This window comes from Littorina saxatilis, linkage group LG9 (assembly GCF_037325665.1).
Source record: "Littorina saxatilis isolate snail1 linkage group LG9, US_GU_Lsax_2.0, whole genome shotgun sequence".
NCBI lineage: Eukaryota > Metazoa > Mollusca > Gastropoda > Littorinimorpha > Littorinidae > Littorina > Littorina saxatilis.
The window spans coordinates 2,707,208-2,722,959 of NC_090253.1; the positions used below are offsets into that span (position 1 = coordinate 2,707,208).

A 15,752-nucleotide genomic window follows, 5' to 3' on the forward strand; every position below is an offset into this window, starting at 1 on the left:
GATTAAAAACACGCTCAGAAAGTTAAAACAAAGAGAGGTACAGAAAAGCGTGCTATCCTTCTTAGCGCAACTACTACCCCGCTCTTCTTGTCAATTTCACTGCCTTTGCCATGAGCGGTGGACTGACGATGCTACGAGTATACGGTCTTGCTGAAAAATGGCAGCTACTTGACTAAATATTGTATTTTCGCCTTACGCGACTTGTTTTTAGTTCCAGTAAAAATCTCGTACGCAAAAATGGGATGCGGGCGAAGGGATAATGCCAATAAGTGATCTCGCGCACACGAATGTCGCGCTACCCTCCTTCCACCCCTTCCACCACCAAGACTAACAGGGGACAAGGGAGTAAAAATTTCGTACACCTGGCATGGGAAGTTAAATTGCTCGTGTTGGGGTGAAGTAATTTATTCGTTATTTATTCGTCAGGGGAGTAACATTTTTGTACGAAATGTTTACTCGGAATTCACCTGTCTTGGGGAGTAATTTTCTCGTGCAATGGGTGAGTGCTTTTTTCGTAAAGGGAGTAACTTTTTCGTACGAAATGTTTACTCCGGAGTAAAAATTTCGTGGGAGTAATTTTCTCGTGTTACACCGGTACAACAGTTTTGTCATCTACGGAGACTTGAAATGATCAGATTTTAAGAATAAAAGCAAACAAACTTGAATGGCTAGGCTAGTTTATAGAACGTCTGATTATTGATAACACGAACAGAAGAGTGAACACTTATCTTCGAGTCTTGTGTTTGTTCCTTTAAAATGGCAAACAATTTAAAAAATGTTTTGTTATTTTTAAATATTACGAGTTTAAAACGTTTTTTTTTAAAATCTATATATATGTGTCGCATTTTTAAAATAATAGATGAAAAGTGTTTAATATGGATTCTTCACTGGCGTTGGCAACAACACACATCACTTAATCGCATCGGACTTGGAACACAATGGCAGGAGTGCTTTTTTTCTGTTGTTCTTTTTAACTATACAGTTTTTCAATACGCAGCGCTAAAATATAAAGGCAAGGGTTAATGATGGAGAGAGAGAGAGAGAGAGAGAGAGAGAGAGAGAGAGAGAGAGAGAGAGAGAGAGAGAGAGAGAGAGAGAGAGAGAGAGAGAGAGAGAGAGAGAAATAGTGAGAAGGAGAGGGGCGGGGATGTAGCTCAGTCGGTAGCGCGCTGGATTTGTATCCAGTTGGCCGCTGTCAGCGTGAGTTCGTCCCCACGTTCGGCGAGAGATTTATTTCTCAGAGTCAACTTTGTGTGCAGACTCTCCTCGGTGTCCGAACACCCCCGTGTGTACACGCAAGCACAAGACCAAGTGCGCACGAAAAAGATCCTGTAATCCATGTCAGAGTTCGGTGGATTATAGAAACACGAAAATACCCAGCATGCTTCCTCTTAAAACGGCGTATGGCTGCCTAAATGGCGGGGTAAAAAAACGATCATACACGTAAAATTCCACTCGTGCAAAAAACACGAGTGTACGCGGGAGTTTCAGCCCACGAACGCAGAAGAAGAAGTGAGAAGGAGATATATATATAGAGAGACGGACACGATAGACAAACAGACAGACAGACAGATAACACTCGCCGCTCTTTTACTTTCCTTCAAAATGCATTCGTCGTTTCACACTTCCCCTTTTAAAGATGAAACGCACCTCAGTACTTTCAAATTTCAATTTACGATTTTCGGAAATAACTCCGTCGGGGTTGTGTGGGTTGTGAAAGAGTGAGTCGGAAACACGTGGACAGCCTGAGGACGTGTCAATTTAGTGCTCCTGTCCACGTGTGTCCGACACACCCCTCGCTAGTGATTGGCCCCTCCAGTGTTTGTTCGAGTTAAAGCAAGGGCATTCACTCTTTCACAACCGATACAAACCCGACAGAGCGAACCTCGATCGATTTATGAACTTTAACTTAAACAACAGTCCTGGCGCACCAAAAAAAAGGTAGCCGAGAGATTGATGATACGCGCACTGCAAGGACAGTTGAATGGAACAATCGTACAACGATGGACCACTCTGGGACACCTTAAACATATCTTCTTCTTCGTGCATGGGCTTAGACGCCACTCATGTTTTTAGAACGAGAGGATTTTTACGTGTATGACCGTTTTTACCCCGCGTAGCATGCTGGGTATTTTCGTGTTTCTATAACCCACCGAACTCTGACATGGATTACAGGATCTTTTCCGTGCGCACTTGGTCTTATGCTCGCGTGTACACACGAAGGGGGTTAAGTGACTAGCGCAGCAGGTCTGCACATAAGTTGACCTGGGAGATCGGAATAATCTCCACTCTTAACCCACCAGGCGGCAGCGACCGGGATTCGAACTCACGACCTCCCGATTAGGAGGCCGACGTCTTACCACCCCGCCACTTACAGTATTACCTGGCAAACCAGTACTATCTGGATAGCAGTCAACAAGTAAGGACTTCTCCCTGAACGAAACTTCTTTTTTTGCCTTTGCGAGCAGTTTTAAAGCGTCCCGTACACAGGTCTAACATTGCATGCAGCCGTCGCGAGATGCTCAAGCAATGATGCTATAAAAAACAAGAAATTCCTCCGAGGTAGGAAAAACACCCCCGTCCTTAGCATTCTCACTGCCACCAACTGAGCAGGCACTGCTAACAAGTGTGGTTATTTCCCTTTGACCATTAATATGTCGCTCTATAAGTCCTTGTAGAATCTTAATCCACCAATAACTCCCTAACCGTGTGTTTGACTGGTCCCAATTTTTGTAAGGACCGTCTCAGGAATGTATAGAACCTGTTCACCAAGTTTGGTGACGATCGGTCCGTTCATTCTTGAGATCTATATGCGAACACAAACAAACAAACAAACAAACACATCGAGCGAAACCTATACACACCCCTATACCGGGGGTGTAAAAATAATAAAGTTAAAAAAAAGTTATGAACGAAGCCAGTACTCTCACGGCGAAAACACACACACACACCGCCCCTGTACTGGCTGGTAGCGTGTAGTCTTTCACCCACACTAACACAATATCGCTATCCGGCTTTCTTTTCGGGTTGACTCACTCTCTCTCCACCCCCTCCATCTCTCTCTCTCTCTCTCTCTCTCTCTCTCTCTCTCAGTCTCGTATGTGAGCGCGCGTGTCAACTGCAGACATCATGTTTATTTGAAGAAAATGCCGCAATTTCCTGCTGCTTCAAAGCTCAGACACTCATGACAAAAGCACTAAAGGTCTCTCACTTTTAAACTGTCTATATAAAAATGAAAATGTAACGAAACGCGAACATGTGGCAGATTGTCTGTAGGCTTGATATTTATCACTCGTATCATAGGAGTATTTGAAGTGTCTTCCACAAGCAGCGAAAGTGCAGAAATGGCTATTTAGACCCATTTGACCAGACAGAACTGGCCAACCAGACAGTACTGCCGTTACAACCGTCGCCTGACACATATCAAACACGCCCTACTCAGAGCGGGTTACGCTCTCAAGTTGAAACTTGCAGGCATCAAGATTTGCTGTTTCTTTAGCTGTGTCTCTGTGAGAACGCGCACGTGTACATTGTGTGGTTAGGATTCCAAAGACTCATTCTTGCACTTGTAAGTGTAGATTAGTAGGGAAAAGAGAGAAAAGGGGAGAAAAACAATGAGTGTAAAGTGCTGCTTAAATTATTCTATATTTCTTAATGAATGCAATACCGTTTCATAAATTCACAAACAGCCAGCCAGCCAGACAGACGGACTGACAGACAGACCGATAGATAGACTGACGAGAGAGGGACAGACAGACGGGAACAAATGTGTTACCAGCCATACAGGACGAACTCGCAGATAGACAGAAGATGGCCAGACGGCCAGACAGACTGTAGGGCTTAAAACCTGACACTATAAGAAACACAACGGCCCTCCGGCTAATCTAAATAATTATTGATGACAAACGCAGAGCTCTTCTGTCGATGTTTCCTCCCACACGTGTCCCGATAAGATCCTGGATAAATATTCCTCCCTTCTATCTATATATATATACGACTAGTGTCTGTGTGTCTGTCTGTGTATCTGTCTGTGTGTCTGTGTGTCTGTGCGCGATGCACGGCCAAAGTTCTCGATGGATCTGCTTCAAATTTGGTGGGCATATTCAAGTAGACCCGGGACACGACACAACCTGGTCGATATTTCAACACGTGCTCTCAGCGCGCAGCGCGGAACCGATTTTGGTTCCACCTCAGCTATTTTGGTTCCACCTCAGCTTACCCGGGCCCCCATACCGACACACCATAGCCGCTACACCACATCACAACGCCAAAGTTCTCGGTGGATCTTTTTCAAATTTGGACACCGTATTCAGCTACACCCCGGACACAATATCATCGATGAGATATTTCAACACGTGCTCTCAGCGCGCAGCGCTGAACTCATTTTCGTTTTTGTGTTCATTTCACCATTATAAGTAACTCTTCCTTATCTTCTCCAGTGTTTGGCGTTTATCTCCCTTCCTTCGTGTGGCTTTCCCGTTCAGTTGTAAGTTACTACACTGCGCTGTCCACTGCGCTGAGCGTCTTCGGATATTCCCGGCGTTCTGTTACTGTTACCTATTTTTAGAAGGTCAACGCAGTGTACAGAACGTAAATTGGACCCGTAAATTATCCTCACTGTAAAAGTGCAAAGGTCGAATCAATTTATAGCCACGCGAAAAATACACTGTCATCTATCTCTCTATAGATACGGCTTCTCTGTGTTTGTGTGTGTGTGTGTGTGAGTGTGTGTGTCTCTATGTAAGCAACACCTGTGCATTCTTCAGTTCTGTTTGTGATGTGGTCTGGCGGCTTTTGTGTAATTTTATGGTCAGACTCACAAGTAGTAGCAGTATTGAAGAGCGGAAAACCGGGCAATCTACCTGGCAGTTACCGCCCCATATCACTAACCCCCCACCTCAGCAAGATCTTTGAGCGTGTGGTGAACCAGAGGCTGGAGTTCCACCTCAATAAACACAATATCATTCCTACATGCCAGGCAGGTTTTAGGCAAGGTCGTTCGTGTGCGGACCACATTGTGCACGTCACTGAAAAAATCAAAAAGACCTTGGCACATAGTAATAATTCTCTTCTTGGAACCTTCTTTGATATTAAATCTGCGTACGACAGCGTCTGGCATGCTCGTCTACTCCTAAAACTCGGCAGAATCGGTGTCTCTGGCCACATGTACCAATTCATCAAAAACTTCATCAGCAATCGCAAGATGTCTGTCCGAGTGGGCTCTTCGGTGTCCGAAACCCATGCGCTGGACATGGGGGTTCCCCAGGGCAGTATCATCGCGCCAAACTTATTCAGCATCATGCTCTATGACATTACTTCTGTTAAGGTTGACGGTGCCAGTGTACTTCTGTATGCGGACGACCTCGCCTTAATAGACACTAATAGACCACGCCATAACAGAGTTACCAACACTGTTGACTTATCTTCTTACCAAACTAAAATCGACAACCTCTGTCAATATATGTACACCAACGGCTTCCAACTAGCCTCAAATAAAACAGTCTTTCTTGTTGTCTCCCGTAGACAACTGTACAGGAACTGCAGTATAAAGATAGGTTGTGATATTATCAAACCGAGCTCAGAAGTTAAGTTCCTCGGCGTTATCATCGATACCCGACTTAACTGGACCAGTCATATCGAACATCTGATCAATAAGGCCAACAAGGATCTTTATATCATACGCTACCTGGCGTCCCAATCCTGGGCCAGAGGACGTAAGTGTGTCACAGAGGTAGTGCGGGCATTAATTCGCTCCCGCCTCCTTTACGGGTGCGAAGCTTATTTCGCGACGCGCCCGGCGCTCATGAAAAAACTGGCTATTATAGAGTGCAGGGCGCTCAAAATAGCTCTGGGACTCTCCCAACAAGCGAGTAAGAGTCGAGTCTACAGCGAGTGTGGGTGGCTGCCCCTTGTGGATGAGATAAAACTCCGTTCAGCTCAGTATGCTGTCAGAGCCCACGCGGTAGAGAACTCTGCCTGCGAGGTCCTGACTGACTTTTTTCCTCAGCACCAAAATTATGAGGCCAACACCAAACATAGCACTCAACTCTTGGCCAAAACGCTACCCTTATCCGACACAGTAAACCGCATTCTAGCCGATAGCGGGGTGAAGGTCAGTGAGCTGGCCAGGGTCCCCCCGCCCTCCTACCCGCCTTGGCTTGAGGAAACCCCTACTATCATATACGACAGTGAAGATAATACTACCAAAAAAGATAACCCCGTCTACCTGGCTACTGTTACAAAAGAAACCCTAAACTACAAATTCTCGGAGCATTTAAAAGTCTTTACTGACGGATCCAAATTTGCAGACGGCAGCGTTGGCTGCGCCTTTGTGATCCCAGATCTCAAAATCTCAAGGAAATATACTCTTAATAAAGACATCTCCATATTCTCAGCCGAGCTATTTGCCTTGCTCATGGCATGCACTTTTATAAATGACCTCCCAGTCACACCGCGTGCGGCAGTTTTCTGCTCTGACTCGCGCTCTTCATTACAAGCTCTGCATCGAAACACATCAAATCGGGCAGAGCTACAAAGAGAAATCCTCTTTATATGTCACCAGTTAATCTCATCCGGCACATCCGTATCATTTCTCTGGGTCCCCTCTCACGTAGGGGTCCGGGGAAATGAACTGGCGGATGTCGCTGCCAAAGAAGCGGCAGAATCTAGCCCAGCTAACACTAACATCGGCTACTCAGTAACCGAGTTCTACAGTAAAATCCGTAAACTCATTCGAAGTCAGTACGTAACATCTCTGTCCTATCAACCCATTGATATGAACGATCTACACCCCGATCTCCCAACAAACCTCCTCACTATCTTCAGACGCCTCCGTGCCGGCGGCTGCCGCTTCCATATCTTTAACAAGTCCTGCCATTGTGGAGAACCCTATTCATTTCAACACATTTTCGCTCCATGCGCTACAAATAGAATTACCTTTAAAACCTTATATGACCATATGCAGCTCCATGGTCTGAGTCCCCAGGATTATTTGCGCAGTAGCAGTTCTCTAGGCTGGTCACACAGCTTGCTGCTGTGCCGACTGGTCAGGGACTCGGACATGGGGCTGTGGGTATAACTAAGCCCAGATTATCACATCAGCGTGTTTCAGTTTGAGGTCGAGTGGCTCCCGCCATCCCTCCTGATTCCAGCGACTACCCTCTAGACAACATATCCTCACCCAAGGCCCACTAGTCGCCAAACTGTACATATTGTTTTTATTACCACGGCCTTCGTGGCTTACATTTTAATCCTTTTATTTGTAAAAAGTTTTGAGATTTATTGTTCGTGTTCCTCTTACTTGCTCATCTATTTGGTTTTATTGGTGATCCTGAAAGGTTCCACTTTTTAACTCGATTTGAATTAAAAAAAAAATCATTTTACAAACCCGTTATTCAAGATATAGAATACAGACTTATAATTCTTACCAAGAAACATCTTAACTACTTTTCATTTTAACAAATTCCACAGAGCATTATCAACTCAACCCCACCCCCTGCCCTCCTCTCCTTATTTTTATATTTAGTCAAGTTTTGACTAAATATTTTAACATCGAGGGGGAATCGAAACGAGGGTCGTGGTGTATGTGCGTGTGTGCGTGTGTGTGTCTGTGTGTGTGTGTGTGTGTAGAGCGATTCAGACTAAACTACTGGACCGATCTTTATGAAATTTGACATGAGAGTTCCTGGGTATGAAATCCCCGAACGTTTTTTTCATTTTTTTGATAAATGTCTTTTATGACGTCATATCCGGCTTTTCGTGAAAGTTGAGGCGGCACTGTCACGCCCTCATTTTTCAACCAAATTGGTTGAAATGTTGGTCAAGTACTCTTCGACGAAGCCCGGGGTTCGGTATTGCATTTCAGCTTGGTGGCTTAAAAATTAATTAATGACTTTGGTCATTAAAAATCTGAAAATTGTAAAAAAAAATAAAAATGTATAAAATGATCCAAATTTACGTTTATCTTATTCTCCATCATTTGCTGATTCCAAAAACATATAAATATGTTATATTCGGATTAAAACCAAGCTCTCAAAATTAAATATATAAAAATTATTATCAAAATTTTTTTTTCGAAATCAATTTAAAAACACTTTCATCTTATTCCTTGTCGGTTCCTGATTCCAAAAATATATAGATATGATATGTTTGGATTAAAAACACGCTCAGAAAGTTAAAACGAAGAGAGGTACAGAAAAGCGTGCTATCCTTCTTAGCGCAACTACTACCCCGCTCTTCTTGTCAATTCCACGTGCACTGTCTTTGCCACGGGCGGTGGAGTGACGATGCTTCGAGTATACGGTCTTGCTGCGTTGCGTTGCGTTCAGTTTCATTCTGTGAGTTCGACAGCTACTTGACTAAATATTGTATTTTCGCCTTACGCGACTTGTTTGTTTCTTTCTTTCCTCTTTTTGAAAGCGGACAAACACTCAAGTCCTTAATGGCTCAAAACCGTAGGACTTTTAATATTAATTTTAACGTAATTTTATGTACTGGCCTTCCTTTGAGAAGCCATAACTTGCTCAGTCCTGTTTGAGTGGAGTTCGCCTCCAAAGGTGATTAACACGGTTACATTCGTCGACAAGGATGGGACTCGATATGGTCAGGAATGGCATTATGGCCACTGAATCATTTTCGTGCTGTTCCCATTCCACGAATCTGGGAGGGACCTAAGCTTGGCGGGTCCATAGTTCGGCGTACGGCTCTAAGTACTTCTTCCCGGCGAAGCCGTCTACCCGGCGAAGCGGGTATTCATTCTAGTATATATATATACGACTAGTGTCTGTGTGTGTGTCTGTCTGTCTGTCTGTCTGTCTGTCTGTGTGTCTGTGCGCGATGCACGGCCAAAGTTCTCGATGGATCTGCTTCAAATTTGGTGATCATATTCAGGTACACCCGGGACACAACCTGGTCGATGAGATATTTCAACACGTGCTCTCAGCGCGCAGCGCTGAACCGATTTTGTTTTTTTGTGCTGAACCGATTTTGTTTTTTTTGGTCTGGATCTACTACCAGTAACTCTTCCTTATCTTCTCCAGTGTTTTTAGCCGCGATTATCTCCCTTCCTCCGCGCAGCCGGGTATTCGGATCGACTTCTTCCCGGCGCAGCCGTACCCGGCGAAGCGGGTATTCATCTAGTCAGGGATAAGTTCAGACTTGCAGTCGATCGTGTGTAGTGTTTATTGATTGTATAGTACTGTATGTCTCAATCGGATTATGTAGCTTTTGTAAGCTAGCTTCTGTATGCGTGACCGGGCTCTGGCTTGACTTGAGTAAAATCTACAATTGCAAGAGGGCGGCTGACTTCAGCACCAAGGCAAATACAGTGGTACCTCTTCTAAACGACTTCTAAAATGTCAGTCAACTTCGGTCGTTATGTGGAGGGGTCGTAATGTGAAGGATCACACACACACACACGCACGCACGCGCACGCACGCACGCACGCACGCACGCACGCACGCACACACACACATACACACACACGCACGCACGCACGCACGCACTCATGCAATACACACAGACACACACACGCACACGCACACGCACGCGCACGCACGCACGCACGCACGCACATTGCCAGCACGTTTCTTCCAAAAGAATTATCTCCCTTTTCTTAAGCATTAACTGATAAGATCTACTGAAGAAACGAAAAAAAAAACAAGTCGCGTAAGGCGAAAATACAATATTTAGTCAAGTAGCTGTCGAACTCACAGAATGAAACTGAACGCAATGCCATTTTACTCGTAGCATCGTCAGGCCACCGCTCATGGCAAAGGCAGTGAAATTGACAAGAAGAGCGGGGTAGTAGTTGCGCTAAGAAGGATAGCACGCTTTTCTGTACCTCTCTTTGTTTTAACTTTCTGAGCGTGTTTTTAATCCAAACATATCATATCTATATGTTTTTGGAATCAGGAACCGACAAGGAATAAGATGAAAGTGTTTTTAAATTGATTTGGACAATTTAATTTTGATAATATTTTTTATATATTTAATTTTCAGAGCTTGTTTTTAATCCGAATATAACATATTTATATGTTTTTGGAATCAGCAAATAATGGAGAATAAGATAAACGTAAATTTGGATCGTTTTATAAATTTTTAATTTTTTTTACAATTTTCCGATTTTTAATGACCAAAGTCATTAATTAATTTTTAAGCCACCACGCTGAAATGCAATACCGAAGTCCGGGCTTCGTCGAAGATTACTTGACCAAAATTTGAACCAATTTGGTTGAAAAATGAGGGCGTGACAGTGCCGCCTCAACTTTCACGAAAAGCCGGATATGACGTCATCAAAGACATTTATCAAAAAAATGAAAAAAACGTTCGGGGATTTCATACTTAGGAACTCTCATGTCAAATTTCATAAAGATCGGTCCAGTAGTTTAGTCTGAATCGCTCTACACACACACACACACACACACACACACACACACACACACACACACACACACACGCACATACACCACGACCCTCGTTTCGATTCCCCCTCGATGTTAAAATATTTAGTCAAAACTTGACTAAATATAAAGAAGAGAAAAAACCATATACTCGATGCACAATAAATGACACTCACCTTTATCTAATAAAATCTACAAACGAAACGCTAAAACATGACAGAGAGAAAAAAAACACACCACATACACGTACCCTATGCACACTGAAACACACTCACCTTTCACAACCTGTGAAGAAAGGAGTTGCGTGGATCGTGCAAGTCCACGGGTAACACTGGGCGCTGCCATCTTGGATTGTCTTTCCTTGATTTGCTCGCGTCTAGAACCGGTTAGCGTCTAATTTCCTAATGCTCTTCACCTCACGACTGGAACACTTTGAAAAAGTACAAAAAGAAATACTCAAGTTATAGGTCATACGTTCTTTTTCATCTAAGCGATAACCTACTGACACAACCTCAGATGTGCCCAAGCTTTATATGGGACGAGACACCGTTGCTAGGAGAACTATTTACAGTTGAACCTGTCTGCAACGATCACTGAAATGACCGACCATAAGTGGTCTTACTAGGCAGTTGGTCGCCATGGAAAGATGAATTGTTAAGGACAAATCTTATTGGGGATCTGTTAAGGCGGTGGTTGTTGGCAGGTGGTCGTTATCAAGAGGTGGCCGTCAGGACAGGTTTGACCGAACTGTGTAGTAGTAAAATTGATATTAAAAGTCCTGCGGTTTTTTGCCATTAAGGACTTGAGTGTTTGTCCGCTTTTTGCCGTACTGTGTAACTCTGTGTCCTTCTTATTCGTTCATGGGGTGGAAATCCCCCTGTTTTTACGTATTTGACCGTGTTACCCCGCTATTTAGGTAGCCATACTCCGATTTCGGGGGATGCGTATTTCCGTGTTTTTATATAACACACCGAACTCGGACATAGATTACATGATCTTTTCCGTGCGCACTTGGTCATGTGCTTGTGTGTACAAACGAATGGGGATAAGGCACTGGCAGGTCTGCACATAAGTTGACCTGGGAGATCCGACATATCTCCACCCTTCATCCGCGGCCGGGATTAGAACCCACGACCTTCCGCTTCGGAGGCCGGTGTAACACATTTTTACTCCACGAAAAATTTACTCCGGAGTAAATATTTCGTACGAAATCTATACTCCGAGTACACTTTTCGTACGAGAAAAGAACTCCCCAAGGCACGAACAAATTACTCCCTCCACGAAATTTTTACTCCCCATTTTTTTTACTTCCAGTAAAAATCTAGTACGCAAAAATGAGATGCGGGTGAAGGGATAATGCCAATAAGTGATCTCGCGCACACGAATGTCGCGCTACCCTCCTTCCACCCCTTCCACCACCAAGACTAACAGGGGACAAGGCAAGGGAGTAAAAATTTCGTACACCTGGCATGGGAAGTTAAATTGCTCGTGTTGGGGTGAAGTAATTTATACGTTATTTATTCGTCAGGGCAGTAACATTTTTGTACGAAATGTTTACTCGGAACTCACCTGTCTTAGGGAGAAATTTTCTCGTGTAATTGGGGAGTGCTTTTTTCGTAAAGGGAGTAACTTTTTCGTACGAAATGTTTACTCCGGAGTAAAAATCTCGTAGGGGTAATTTTCTCGTGTTACACCGGTGTCTTATCCACCAGGCCACTGCGCCCGTCGACACTGTTGTCGACACTGGTTAAAGAAAGTGTGTTGAAAAGGCGATCATTTTAGGTGAGGGTGTTCTCAAGTCCACACCGCGGGGATTCAAAGATGACATTCAAAACTAGCTGTACAGAAGGGCAGCCGCGTGTGCTAATGCAGCCTCTGACTGTCTTTACAAATTCAAGTCCTTCTTGTGCGAAGACATTGCAAGGGAACTAACCAGCCGTCGTTTCCGCTCAAGCGAATCATCCCTGAACTGAGTTGAACAAAATCGTTAAAATAATTGTAAAATTGAAAACAAAAATAATGGGCAGGCACTGGGAATCACCCAACGGCCATTTTGTTCTCAATATTATTTTGCAATATATTGCAATAGCAATATGACATGTTGGGGGATTTAAGAAACTATGGAGTTATGCCATTGATAAATCGACTCGGGATAACTACTCCTACAAGAGAGTGACAGACAGCAAACTATCAACACACAGAGCTTGGAAGTTGAAGCAGACAACGTGAGTGTTGTGTGTGTGTGTGGGGGGGGGGTCACTGTGTGTGTGTGTGTGTGTGTGTGTGTGTGTGTGTGTGTGTGTGTGTGTGCCTGCATGCGTGCGCGTACGTGTGTGTGTGTGTGTTTGTGCGTACGTGTGTACATGCGTGTGCGTGTGCGTGTGCGTGTGTGTGTGTGTGTGTGTTACGGAGTCATGAACTTACTCAAGCCTGCGTGTTCAATGATTGCATCGACCGCGTCATTACTACGTCTGCACAGCGTGGCGCAAGTATGACACCGAGATGACACAATGACACAATTCCATGCTATCGTGAGCTCAACCGATATGATTCAATCATTAACTGCCAGTATGTCGATCATTATTATATTGCTTATGTCTAGCGCTATGGTATAATTTATTTCGAACGTTATGATATTACCAGGGTAGTTCTGGTCGCTCAGTTGGAGCAGTGCACGGGTCAACTTTATGTGTAGTCTCAGAGGGTATCAATGTCCCACCTTCGTTTCACCACTGTGGCACGTTTAAAGACTTCGTTTACTACATGTACGGGAATGAAGTCGTGTTGAGTGCAAGAGTACCACCTAGTTCTGAACCCGTCCAAGCCTGCGTATTGCAATGGTCGTTATTTGGTGTTTAACGTCGTTTGCAACCGTTCAAGGTTATATCGCGACGGTCCAAGCCTGCGTATTGCAATGGTCGTTATCCAGTGCAAGAGTACCACCTAGTTCTGAACCCGTCCAAGCCTGCGTATTGCAATGGTCGTTATCCAGTGCAAGAGTACCACCTAGTTCTGAACCCGTCCAAGCCTGCGTATTGCAATGGTCGTTATCCAGTGCAAGAGTACCACCTAGTTCTGAACCCGTCCAAGCCTGCGTATTGCAATGGTCGTTATCGACCCCAGACAACGTTATCAACGTTTGATCAAGACAGTGCAAACAAGACCTCTAGAACATAAAACATTGCAGCATAAGGCGCCTCGAACAGCAGAGCGTGTCAGTGTGCAACCTATAGTTCTGTACCTGTCCAAGGCCACAGACCGCGTTATCAACGATTGATCACCACGGCGCAAACAAGACCTTTAGAACATACACAAAATGACAGCATAAGGCGCCTTGAACAGCAGAGCGTGTTAGTGTGCAACCTAGTTCTGTACCTGTCCAGGAACACAGATCGCGTTATCAACGATTGATCACCACGGCGCAAACAAGACTTTGAGAACATAAAAAAATTGCAGCATAAGGCGCCTTGAACAGCAGAGCGTGTCAGTGTGCAACCAAGTTCGGTACCTGTCCAAGGCCACAGACCGCGTTATCAACGTTCGATCAACACAGTGCAAGGCCTTTCGACTCTGATTCTGATCCAGATAGTTCTATAGTATGTTAGTAATGTTATATCCCACATCATACTTGTGGGTTTTGTCCAACTGCGTAGGGCACGTAATACAAGCGTTCGCTGGAGTTCGTGTCCCTATTGTTTTGTCGTTGTGTTATTGTATCGTATCATGTTTAATTGAATAAAACGTTGTTTAAACCAAGACCTTTATAACATAAAGAATAGCAGCAGAAAGTGCCTTAAAGAGCTGATATAGTGTCAGTTATGTACCTGTGCAAGCCTGTCTGTCGTAATGATCGTCATCGACCACACACGTGCACGTTATCAACGTTTGCTCCACACGACGTTAAGAAGACACTGAGAGCGTTATACACGGACATAATGCCATGTCGCCGTGATCGGGAACATTTTACAGAGGCATTCCTTCCCGTATTGATAATTAAATAAACGATTGCAGATCGTCGCCTCGCCAGCATCTTGCAAGCGAGTTTCGTCGCCTCGCCAGCATCTTGCAAGCGAGTTTCGTCGCCTCGCCAGCATCTTGCAAGCGAGTTTCGTCGACAATTTTGAGATTAGTTCAGTATCTGTATAGGTGTTTTTTTTCTCCAAAGAAAATTCATGAAACGACAAATGAGTCGATGATGCAGTACAGAAGCGTACTATAAATGTGTTTATTTTCCCCTAAAAACTTGACAAAATTGTTATGCCGACAGAGTATAGCCGACAGAGTATAGTCGACAGAGTATAGCCGACAGAGTATAGTCGACAGAGTATAGCCGACAGAGTATAGTCGACAGAGTATAATCAGAGCCGGTATGCAAGAATCGAGGTTAGAGACTTAAGTCAAGGATAAACTTTACCCTCAATACAGCTTAAAGTCTCTAAACTCGACTCATGCATACTGAGGAGCATTACAAATCAATCAACATTTCGAGTGCAGAAAATGGAACAATTTTATGGTACCTTGTTTTGAGCAGTCTTGGAAATCCCAGCACCGGTGTGTCGCAGACTACCTCAAAACCAGACCAGCCGTCAACGTTGAAGCACGCCAACACACAGGAAATAAATCCCTCAGCGAACCTGTAGAACGAGTAATTTTGCACCGTGAATGGACTCTCCTTTTTACAACGATCACAAGGACCCACACACAAGTTCACAGCGACCCGCACTTTGCATTAAGCTGAGAGAGAAACAGTGATCAATTAACGACAGACGACTCGACACATGATTCGCAATACAACCTGACGGGGCAGTACTGAACTGTTGTAACTACCGTACTATATCACCGCACAAGAAACTGCCGGGTTTGCTTTTACCGGAATAGCACACGAGAGCACTGGCGCGGTGAAATCTTTATAACAATTTGATACACCGGCGTTGCTTTCCTTAGTTCAAACGAGGAAGGTAAATAGGAATGAAACGGGACAGTACTGCCGCACCAGACACTGCCGGGTTCGCAACACGGTCGCGCAGAAATCTGTATAGGCCTATATATATTTTTTGTACACCGGCCCGGCCTTGGTTTCGTTCATTCATGCGAGGAAGGTAACTTGAGAGTACAGAATTGCTGTAACTACAATCCTACCGCACCAGAAACTATCGGGTTCGCTCAGTTTTAGAACACGAGAACACAGTCGCGCAGAAATCTTTACTGATAATTTGTTGTTTACACTGGCGTTGCAAACGAGGATGGTAAATTAGAATAGGGTAGTTTAAGTCCTCACACACACACACGCCCACATACTTCCACAGTTCAAGAGAAGAACGGAAACAATTGCGCTTTCGGCTTTAAATACGA

The 15,752-nt window shown here is 44.3% G+C and overlaps 1 protein-coding gene across 2 annotated transcripts in view; it reads right to left on the minus strand.

Moving 5' to 3' along the window:
• LOC138975078 (phosphoenolpyruvate phosphomutase-like) overlaps window positions 1-15,752 on the minus strand; it is a 46,831-nt gene that overhangs the window by 30,814 nt on the left and 265 nt on the right. Inside the window, exons 1-2 of one of the 2 annotated variants that reach the window (XR_011458497.1) lie at window positions 14,918-15,430; window positions 10,676-10,830 (exon numbers count right to left, since the gene is read on the minus strand). Coding sequence is in view for 1 of the 2 variants with exons in the window: in XM_070347729.1 (XP_070203830.1) it covers window positions 10,676-10,745 (70 nt within the window). In the remaining variant the exon portion in view is untranslated. Of the gene's footprint in view, window positions 1-10,675; window positions 10,831-14,917; window positions 15,431-15,752 lie in introns of those variants that run through there. The other variant, XM_070347729.1, reaches the window with a different exon arrangement.